The sequence below is a fragment of the Gloeophyllum trabeum genome (genome assembly GCF_000344685.1).
Source record: "Gloeophyllum trabeum ATCC 11539 unplaced genomic scaffold GLOTRscaffold_00009, whole genome shotgun sequence".
Taxonomy (NCBI): Eukaryota; Fungi; Basidiomycota; class Agaricomycetes; order Gloeophyllales; family Gloeophyllaceae; genus Gloeophyllum; species Gloeophyllum trabeum.
The window spans coordinates 1,674,469-1,684,597 of NW_006920418.1; the positions used below are offsets into that span (position 1 = coordinate 1,674,469).

The 10,129-nt window shown below is 58.6% G+C and overlaps 4 protein-coding genes across 4 annotated transcripts; 1 reads left to right on the forward strand and 3 right to left on the reverse strand.

Annotated features, from left to right (window-relative positions):
* Window positions 1–1,695: 1,695 nt before the first annotated feature.
* GLOTRDRAFT_78401 (NCS1 nucleoside transporter family protein) lies at window positions 1,696–3,502 on the reverse strand (the record flags this gene model as incomplete). Its single annotated transcript, XM_007869465.1, has 4 exons — window positions 3,275–3,502; window positions 2,971–3,224; window positions 2,042–2,921; window positions 1,696–1,985 (listed from the first exon to the last, which is right to left on the reverse strand). Exons 1-4 carry the CDS (start codon window positions 3,447–3,449, stop codon window positions 1,696–1,698), a joined length of 1,599 nt encoding a protein of 532 aa, XP_007867656.1. The 5' UTR covers window positions 3,450–3,502.
* A 308-nt stretch (window positions 3,503–3,810) lies between these two features.
* Window positions 3,811–5,176, forward strand: GLOTRDRAFT_78404 (Clavaminate synthase-like protein; the record flags this gene model as incomplete). Its single annotated transcript, XM_007869466.1, has 4 exons — window positions 3,811–4,175; window positions 4,222–4,450; window positions 4,521–4,778; window positions 4,839–5,176. Exons 1-4 carry the CDS (start codon window positions 4,005–4,007, stop codon window positions 5,174–5,176), a joined length of 996 nt encoding a protein of 331 aa, XP_007867657.1. The 5' UTR covers window positions 3,811–4,004.
* On the reverse strand, window positions 5,173–6,980 carry GLOTRDRAFT_111658 (uncharacterized protein). Its single transcript, XM_007869467.1, has 3 exons — window positions 6,287–6,980; window positions 5,577–6,224; window positions 5,173–5,511 (listed from the first exon to the last, which is right to left on the reverse strand). The coding sequence occupies exons 1-3, from the start codon at window positions 6,973–6,975 to the stop codon at window positions 5,337–5,339; spliced, it is 1,512 nt and encodes a 503-aa protein (XP_007867658.1). The 5' UTR covers window positions 6,976–6,980; the 3' UTR covers window positions 5,173–5,336.
* Window positions 6,981–7,199: 219 nt separating this feature from the next.
* On the reverse strand, window positions 7,200–9,144 carry GLOTRDRAFT_44645 (uncharacterized protein; the record flags this gene model as incomplete). Its single annotated transcript, XM_007869064.1, has 5 exons — window positions 7,200–7,377; window positions 7,438–7,549; window positions 7,605–8,544; window positions 8,623–8,864; window positions 8,946–9,144. The coding sequence occupies 5 exons, from the start codon at window positions 9,142–9,144 to the stop codon at window positions 7,200–7,202; spliced, it is 1,671 nt and encodes a 556-aa protein (XP_007867255.1).
* Window positions 9,145–10,129: the final 985 nt, after the last annotated feature.

Consider the following 10,129-nt stretch of genomic DNA (forward strand, 5'->3'; position numbering starts at 1 on the left):
CAATCTCCGCTCGAATTCAGTTCGCGTCAGACACGTCCCGTCCTTGATATTTCTCTAAGTCCCACAAACGGATAGTGGGGACTTGTGTAGCACTCCTTACGCCGTAGTACTACATCTGTTCCGGTTGCTCTAATCAATATTATTAATACCTAAAATACTTCGAGGCCTCAAGTCATCCTGTAGTCCAAGGTACAGCCTTTATATGCAGCGCAAGGTATCATCTCTACCTGAGGTTATGAGCTAATGTCCAGTAAAGCCCAAAGAGGATGTCAACTCGGTATCAGGGCGGTCTTGCTCAGATGTCCCTCGCTAAGTCTCAAGAAGACGCCGCTCTGACCTTAGCGCTGACATCTCAAATGATGGCGCACACATCTCTGGGCAGAAATGCCGAAACAAGGTCACGTCGGGGTCTACCGGGCCTTCCGAAGCAAGGTCGACGCGAGACCTCGGCTGCGACCTCACGAGAACCTTACGACGCATTGGGCGTGTAGGTCCCGCGTTTGCCCAGGGCCTTGATCTTCGGGAGTAATTGCGGATGATGATGGCCTTGTCAGGTCCGTTCATAGCGTGCTAATGAACGTGGCTGTGTCGGTCTAATGCAGCGCTTAGATTGCTGCTTTGCTGATCACAAGGCTGATTACCTGCATCGCATACCGGACAAATGAACGTTTGCAGCATGTCTGGGTTCGATATACATACACAACCTACCTCTCGGCCGAACGTGCGTCCTCGATGATGACAGGGCGCCGCATTCAGCTACGGTATGTCCCCCGTACAAGATGATCTCGGTAGCAGCGTTGCGCAGCAGGGCCGGGCATACAGCCAGTGTTCCATTGCGGCGCACCGAGCATATCCGAGCGTTGAACGTTGAACGCTTTGGACAGTGTATCGGTGGTTTATGGCGATTACCTCGAGATAGGGCTGCTTCCAGATCGTCATTGCAGGGAAGCAGGGTCCAAGGCCGCCCATAAGCAGGTTGGACTTCCATATTCTCTCTGGTATGTACACCTGCGAAGTCTCCGTGACGGCCCTTCAAATCTGGGGTTTGAAGGTGAGCGTACGTTGACCCATGAATGTTGCATGCTAATGTCCAGAACTTGTCATGCATCGCAGGACGATGTACGCTCGGAATCTACGTTAAACGTCTCGGCACAAGCGGCACACACATTTGAGATATTGACCGTGTCGACGTGGATCTCTCAGTACCTCCGATCCGTAGCGTTGGAATGACCGACGCCAAGCAAGACCAATGTCGACACAGGTGCGGGGGAGATCCTGCTTCTATATACACGGTCCATGTCTGCGTGCGTGAACGCTGCTCTCTGTAGAATGGCAGGGTCCGCCGGTAATACAACGTTTCATGCATCGTCGTATGTCACATGTCATCGGCGACAGACGATCCATACAGAGAGACGTTAGGCTTTGTCGTGGACAGAAGCCAACTAAGATGGCGACCTTCCGTCGAGTACTAGTACTTTAAGCATATGTCAGCGGTGAACTGTCCTGCGGCGTCGCAGGCTGAGTCGTCTATATCCTTCCATGCTAGCGTCATCGACGTTCAGAGAATCCCGAGCAGAAACTGGCTAGCCGCGGGGAGAACCAGTGGTCAGGCAGTCGGTATGAGGAGACTCGATCAGCGCTTGGATTAATCAGCTCTACCACCCTATCATATACCGCTAAAATACCCAATCTATATCATACAACAATCTCCTCCACCTCCACGCCCTTCTTCTCCTCCCCCTCCTCCTGCTCCTCCACAAACGGATGGTACTCGTCCTCCTCGCCAAGGTGCGGCGGCGGGAACGCCCAGTCGACGAGCAGCGTGCAGACGAAGCTGACGGCGAGCCCGACGGCGAAGGTGAGGTTGAAGAGGCGCGTCCAGCCGGCTGCGACGCGCGCACCGTTCACGCCCGCGACGAAGCCCGGCATCAGCGGCCACACGCCCATCAGCCACGGAACGACCACGCGCGGGTTGAAGCCGTGCCCTGGGTGGAGTTACGTGAGCATGATAGCATACGATAAGGCAGCTCTGGGGACTAACAATACCAGTATATGCTCCCCGAGTCGCCGCGGTAGAGGTGGCTCATACGCAGCTTCTGCTTGCGCACGACGAGGTACTCCGCGAGGAGGATGCCCGTCATCGGCGCGAGGAAGACGCCAAAGCCCGAGAGGACCGTCAGAAACTTGTTCGCGGTGCCCACGAGCCGCCACGGATTGATCGCGAGGCCGACGACACACAGCACGTACCCGCCTCTGCGGATATTGATGTACCGCGGCGCGAGCCCCGCCATGTCCATGCCCGTGCTCACGCTGTTGAGCACGGTATTGATCGCGAGCTGGCTGGCGACGAGCCCGAGGCTCGCGAAGAACACGCCCGCGCGCGCGCGCGGCGACGAGCCGTAGTGCTCCTGGATCGCCGCGAGCATGTATATCGGGTTCCAAATCACCTCGCCGAACACCGCCTGCCCGCAGCTGGTGACGACGATCCCGATGAGCGCGGTGAGCGTGATCGTGAGCGGCGCCGCGAGCACCTGGGAGAGCGTCGGCGCGCGCGGGCGGCGCGCGTAGCGCGTCCAGTCGCTCTGGCCGAGCGTGCCCGCGCCCCATGAGCCGAGGAGGCTGGTGACGCCGAACATGAACGCCCAGCCGCGGCCCTGCGGCGCGGCGCTGCGCGTGTGGAAGAGCGGGCCTGCGGACCCGCCGGTCTGCGCGACGGCCCAGGCGAGCATGCCGAACGCGGTGCCGGCGAAGAGGACGAAGGTGAGGAAGAAGGGGCGCTGCATGCGCTCGGGCGGGATGGAGATGGTGAGCGCGAAGACGGCGTACCAGATGAGCATGCCGATGAGGTCGTTTGTGGTGATGCCCGCGGACTCTGGGAGGGTGTTTTTCATGTGCGCAAAGCCGGGGATGATGGCGCCGATCTGGGTTGCTTGGTGAGTAGGAGTGGGAGGCGTGGAAGCAGGGACTTACGAGGACGCGGGTGGCCTGGCCGCCCCAGTAGCCCTGGATTCCGGTCCAGCAGCAGGCGGTGAAGATGCGACAGAGGACGGGGAAGTAGGAGCCGCGCATGCCCCAGATGAAGCGGCTGGAGACGGTGAAGCCGATCTTGTGGCGCTCGCCCATCCAGCCACAGGAGACGGCAAGGAGGCCGGTGACGACGCTGCCGACGACGACAGCGCCGATGGCTTCCTGGGCGTTCAGGCCGTAGCTGAGCATGGTGGATCCTGGGGGTGTTCAACGAGCCTGCTTGTGTGAATGAATCAATGGTGCGTACCTGTAGTCCATGCGCTGATGCAAGCGCCGCCAACGACCCAATAACCAAGATAGCCCAGGATGTCCCAAGTGCGGCGGTCCTCAGGGATGGGGATGAGGTCCCTGTTCGTCCAGACATCGTTTTTGTAGGCGGCGTTGTCGTCGATGGGGACCTGCAGCCACTCTGCGAGACCCATGGTTGCAGTCGAGCGGGCGCTCGAGCACCAGTGGGCACCCCGACGCGACTTTATTGTGGACTGCTATCCGCGTCTTCTGGAGTGGGCTGTACGTTCATCCCAGCTAGAAGCGCGGGATGAAATTGGAGTCGATAAGGCTGGCGAAGATATGGATGTTGGCACGCAATTAGGAAGGAATAGCAGGGCATGCCGTCGGGTATTCCTGTCCAGTGCAACGCTGATGTTCCGAATGACCTGAGTGCTCCAGTTAATTACCGGGGCAGGATCGAGAGCGTGATAGCAGGCGTTGTGGCGTCTAGCCGCGCCGCCCGCCAGTTGTCGGTGGCGTCCGCTTCGACTTGACTGCTGAACACCTCAACTGACGGACTGAGCTCGTCGGCAGCGACAAGCTATCTGGACTCTGGAACGCTCTATTCGAAGGAAATATCATGGCCAATCGCTCCTGCGCCGACTTGCGTTGCCTATCTGATAACCACGGGACCAAGGCGGAATACTCGGACTAGTCTGCATGTCTGCTATTACTAGCAGGCCCTGCTGCACCCAACTCTCCCCGCCATGAACCAGGTCCCCATCGTTGACTTTTCCGCGTTCGCCAGGGACGACGCGAGCCCCGACGACCGCGCGCGCACCGCCCACGAGCTCGTCGACGCCTTCACCAACGTCGGCTTCGTCTACCTCTGCGGCCACGGCGTCGACGACGACCTCGTCAATGAGTCCTTCAACTGGGTGCGCCCTCTCCCTCTCCCCTTTCCCCTTACTCACCTCACCCCAGAGCGCGAAACTCTTCGCCCTGCCGTACGAGACCAAGATGCGCGCGCCGCACCCGCCCGACGGCGCGTACCACCGCGGCTACTCGGGCGTCGGCAAGGAAAAGGTCGGCCAGGTCGACCCTACCAAGCAAAAGGGCGTCTCCACCTCGCGCAAGGTCCCCGACGTCAAGGAGAGCTTCGAGATCGGCAACGAGCGCGACACCCGGCTACCGAATATCTGGCTGCCCGAAGGTGTGTCTCCTTCCTCCAGTCCCCCCATTTTCCCTCTCCCTCCCCTTATTCCAACTCTGACGGCACGCAGACGCCCTTCCCGGCTTCCGCGCCTTCATGACCCGCTTCTACGCGCGCATGAGCACGCTCAGCGCGCAGCTGCTCACTGCGCTCGCGGCGGGCCTGCGCCTCCCCGACGCAGACATGCTCCGCGCCGCGCACGCGCAGGAGCGCTACCAGCTGCGCCTCCTGCACTACCCGCCCGTGCCCGTCAGCGAGCTGCGCGCCGGCCTGAAGGAGCGCATCGCCGCGCACACCGATTTCGGCACGTTCACGTTGCTGTTCCAAGGTGCGCCTTGTCCCCTGCCCTCCTCGTGTTGCGAGTGAATAACCGGTACGGCGGCCGCAGACTCTGTCGGCGGCCTCGAAGTCGCCTCACCCACCAACCCCGCGCACTTCCTCCCCGTGCCCCCACTCCCGGGCACCCTCGTCGTCAACGTCGGCGACATGCTCCAGCGCTGGACGAACGACCGCTTCCGCTCGACGATGCACCGCGTGCGCGCGCCCCCGCCTGCCACGCACGAGCCCGCGCTCACCCGCGCGCGATACAGCATCCCCTTCTTCGTCAGCGCGGACGACGGCACGGTCGTCAAGTGCCTCCCCGGGTGCGAGGGCGAGGGCGGGCCCAAGTACGAGCCGGTGGATAGTCGCGAGTGGATTAATGCGCGGTTGAGGGCGACGTATTGAGAGTCTGGGGTATTTATTTATTTCTTCTGTGGTAAGATACATCGTGTATTACAGATGAACGTACGTGCTTTACCTTCCTAGCGGAGAACATTCCACCATCCAACCCTAACTGTACACCTCATAATGCAAACGCCCTAAATCACACACACACCGCCGTCCCTCAGCTCTTCCTCACCTCCGCCTTCTTCGCCAGCACCCGACTCCGCACAAACTCCTTTCCTGCCTTCTTCACCAGCGCCCTCCTCCCAATCCCGCGCATATCGATATACACCAGCGCCACATTCCTCCCCGTGTGCATCAGCAGCCGCGTGTTGTGCCCCGCCTCCGGGCCGTACCTGCCAGCCCACAATGAGTTTCATACATCCCTGGTGTATCGTGTGAGAATCAGGAGGGAACGCACTTGTGCCCGGCGACCTTCGCCACGCTCTCGCTCCCGACGTCGAATATCCGCCGCGTCGAGTCGTCCAGCGTCGACAGGATCAGGTCGGCCGAGAGCGCGAGCCGGTCGCGCGTGCTCAGCTTCTGCGGCGCGGAGTCGGTAGTCGGGATCACCACGCTCGCCGGGGTCGGAGAGGGAGAGGGCGTGCGGCGCGGCGGGAGCGCGGGTTTCTCGCCTGGGTGCAGCCTGGCCGGATTTGGCTGGTACGGGGTGTACGGAGGCGGAGCTGAGCCGTACGCAGACGGCGCGGGGCTGCTGCGCGGCGGGAGCGGGGGCTTCCCGCTTCCACTAGCGGTACTGCTACTGGCACCAGCACCGGACGACGACCCGATGACGCGCTTCACGAGCCCCTCGACCATGCCCACGGTCCGCTGGCTCACCTTCACCGCCTGCCCCGACACGGCGTGCACCTGCGCGAGGCCCTTGCGCGTGCGCTCCGAGGTGAGCATCGCCAGCGGGATGCTGGATTGAGGTTGGGTGGAGGGCCCGGAGTTGGATGAAGTGGAAGGGGCAGAGGCGGAGGCGGAGGGGGCGGAGTTGGAGACGTAGTAGTCGGACGCGCGGGTGACGCCGGTGAGGAGCAGGGAGGTGCCTGCGGTGATCGCTTGGCTTCGTTGTAATAATCAGAAATAAGACGCCGTCGCGTGGTGTCCTGGAGGGCGTTCACGTACCTCACGATAGACGCGCCCTTCGTCATCCAATTATGCTCCCCCGGCGGGATCGCGCGCACGAACACCTCGTGCGCGCCCAGCGCGTCCAGGTCCTCGCCCTCAGGGACCTCGATCACGACCGGCTCGTTCTCCTTGCCCTTCTCCCGCAGCGACGCGTCCTCGTGGACATTCAACTTGGTGTCCAGCGCGCCGATCACCTGCCCGTTGTCCTCGTCCACCAGGACGAGGTGCCCGCGCAGGTCCTGGTCTTTGGTGTCGAGCGGAGGCGGATCTGCTTGAGACGGACCGGGCTTTGATTGAGAGTCTCCAGTTGTGTAAAACGTCTCAGCGTATTGCGATAGTATCCCATCGAGCGCCTCGAGGTCAGGCTCCGCCTTCCCAGGCACGCTGAGCACGACGTCCGCCGTCCCGCCGCTCGGCACCAAGCAGTCGTGGAATGTATACGCGCGCGCCCCGTCCGGCGCGATGTCCAGCGACACCGGCTTCGTCGGGTCCAGCGCGGTCTCGAATTCGTCGAGGCGGATAACGAGGTAGACGTCGCTGTCGCCATCGGCAGCGGCGTTCTCGAGGGCGACGGTGACGCACTCGAGGTTGAGCACGCCGGTGTAGGTGCGCCCGGTGCTGGCGAGCTTGAGCGTTGCGCCCGGGAGGCTCAAGAGGAGGTACGCTTCTGGTTGTATGATCGCCATCGTCGTTGTGGATAGAGTACGATTGTATGAAACTGCAGCGAGTTGGGACGAGATACTGACGACATGGTGCGCCACAGCAGCCAGATGGAGTGCCAAGGAGACAAGGACGCTTCGGAAGCAAACGTAGCTTCGACCAATAGCAATCCAGCTCATCTTGACCTTGTTACAAGCATCGCGCCCCTCGAGCACTTCGAGTGGCTGGTATATACAAGACATCGCAAGACCTAATCCCAGAGGAAAGAAATGTACTTTCTCCAACCCCTTTTCTCTAGCTCATACAACTCATCTTCCTTTCTAGCTGCAGCAAGGACTTCCGCAAGCGGAATATCCTCCAGAGCGACGATCTTCGTCTTTTTGAAGAACTTCCATCCGAGGTATGCAGCGAGGACCAGGGGGATGTCCCTGAATTACGGAAGTATCAATATATTAGCTCTGGACATACAGAATAATCGCGGCCCTCACAAGTACGCAGAGACGAAGCTGGCTGGATCCCAACCGCCCTTTGTGAATACCGCAAAGCCATTGGTCAACAAAATGATCACGGAAAGTGCCAGGGCAGCGGCGGACGCGTAGGCTGAGCGGAGCGTGGTCAGCATGACAGGTCGCGAATCAACAAAAAAAAGACTTACGGGTCCAAGAGTTCGACCAGGGCAGTTCTGTACGTGATATACCCTGCTTCTTCAGCGCGGCATGGAGGCGGAGATGATTCACCAGAATCGCGATCCAGGAGATAAGCACGCCGCAGCCCACGAGGTCGACAAGCCAGTAGAAAACGGTAAGAGCGCCGCTCGAGACAGACATGAACGCGAGGAACATGAACGCGGTTTGGAGTAGGACGCAAACATATGGCGCGCCCCATCTTGTCGTCCGGAGGAAAACCTTGGGAGCTTGACCTTTGATAGCGAGACCGTAGAGAACGCGGGTGCCGGCGAGTAGAGCCTGGTTTGACGAGCTGAAAGCGGAAGTGATGACCACCGCATTGACGATGGAGGGTATAGCGGATATACCTGCTGCAGAAGCAGCGATGACAAAGGGTGATTGTGCCGCTGTACCAGAATCGTCGTCCAATCGCTCGTCATCGCTCGATACCAACATTCCGACGATCAGGACTGCGAGGATATAAAAGAGGGCGACTCTAGCAAAGACCCGTTTGCAGGCTTTTGGGATCGCTTTGCGCGGATTACGAGTTTCAGCAGCTGCCATAGCTATACTTTCTACGCCTGCGAAACTGAACACGGCATTGATCATTACCGACCAGAAACCCAGGAATCGTCCCCAATCGCCGGTAGCGATATATTCGACAAACGGACCAGGGTCTTTCCAGTAGCTGAAACCGATTCGATCGACGCCTTTGACGCCACCAAGGTCAATGATTAATCCCAGGAGGATTAGGCCGACAACAAGGAGGATCTTCAGTGATGCAAAGAAGAATTCTACCTCGCCGTAGATGTTGATCATGGACATCCCGACTGCGAACGTGAGGACGATGAAGATGATGATGAATACCGAGGAGTTGAGGTCCGTCCAGTATTCGAAGAGTACGCATATTGCCGAAATCTCCGTGGGCACCTGTACGGCGATGCTATGTTAGTACGCAGTTCTTGCCTATTTTCTTCCAGCAACGCGTGAGTGAACGAAACCACGCACCGAGAGCCAGTTGCCGTAGACGATATTCCATCCCACCGCGAATCCAAGAGCAGGATCGACCAGAAATTCGGCGTGTCGCACGAACGATCCAGTAACAGGGAGTAATGCTGCCACTTCTCCCAGGGCGAATTGGACAGCGCAGACGATTAGGCTAACCACGATGTAACCTAGAAGGGCACCTAGAGGCCCGCCAGTCTGAATTGCCCCTCCAAGACTGAGGAAGAGGCCTGTTCCAATCGCGCCTATACGATAGTTAATGATGGTCAGCAGATGTAGAATGTGGTAACGAAGCGATCTTGCTTGCTTGGAGGGATAGGGCGTACCTGCGAGAGCAATCATGGAGACATGACGTTGCGCCAAACCACGTTTGAGATCCCGCTGTTCGTGTGCAGTCACTACATCACCACCTAAGGCGGGAGGGCCATCGAGCGTATAAGTTTGATCTTTGTACAATGCAGGAGCCTGCGCTTGATACTCCTCGCCGACTTCTGTATCCTTGTAACTGGGGTCGGTCTGAGCCATATTGTAATCTGGTCAGGCTATATGAACGGTATTCTTGAAGCGCCGGCGCGCCTAAACTCCCTGGAGGTCGTCGAATTCGAGAAGCCCTCTGGTGAAAGTTAAATTGAAGGACGGGCGGGATCACTCCTCGTCAATCATCTCACATCTGCATCTTATCTACTCGTACGCGAAACTCACAAAAAAAGACAAATATCGCGTGATGTGGCAGCGATTGCGCCATCGAGGTACATATAGCTCCTCAGGCAAGCTTCAGGGGGCACGCAAGAGAGTACGGTAGTGCAACCGCAGACATACTCCTGAAGATGTGAGCGAATGCATTTGTGTCCCCGAGGTGTCCGACTTGAAGAATAGGCCCGTTCGGATTCCCGTCCCGCGGAGCCACTTTGCTTGCACTGCACTGCCACCCGCCACAACTCGAAGCTTTAACTGAGGTACGCTAACAGGTAGCGCCTTCGGGTTAACAGTCGCATTGTGCAGAGGTATCTATAAATTCATTTTTCGCGGTTTAATCGAATCCGCACGGCAACATGCTTGCAAGTGCAAGTGGCTACCCAGTACTCGGAACCTGAGGTACTTGTCATATGTACTTATTAGTCGCAACCGCTGCATTTTAGTAACTACGCTACAATGAAGGAGCTCAAGTATCTACGGGAACAGTATATACATCTACTTCCATGGCCATTTGGTCGTGGTGCACCCACTGCAGTTCTCGTGGTACGGCTAGGGATATAGTCGTGGTTTCGGCAGACGCGGGCAGCGCCACATGGATTCCCATAGCGGATATTGCCGAGCGTCACGTCACGGCTACATGTCACCAGTGCCCATTTGGGCATTACTTGCCATACAACCCCTAGTTTTTATATTTTCTTCGGCCCATATGGCCTCAGTTAAGCCTTCCTACACCAAAAATAGGAGCATTGTGTCCTTAATCGAGTCTTAGGGAATGGTAGTCACGGCTTGTGTGACATCTTACACTGTCACACTT

Coding starts and splice junctions, on each gene's coding strand:
- GLOTRDRAFT_111658 (XM_007869467.1), bottom strand. CDS start 6,975: ATGGCGATCATACAACCAGAAGCGTACCTCCTCTTGAGCCTCCCGGGC. Junction 6,225..6,286: donor AAGGGCGCGTCTATCGTGAG/GTACGTGAACGC, acceptor ATTACAACGAAG/CCAAGCGATCACCGCAGGCA. Junction 5,512..5,576: donor GCGAAGGTCGCCGGGCACAA/GTGCGTTCCCTC, acceptor GTGGGCTGGCAG/GTACGGCCCGGAGGCGGGGC.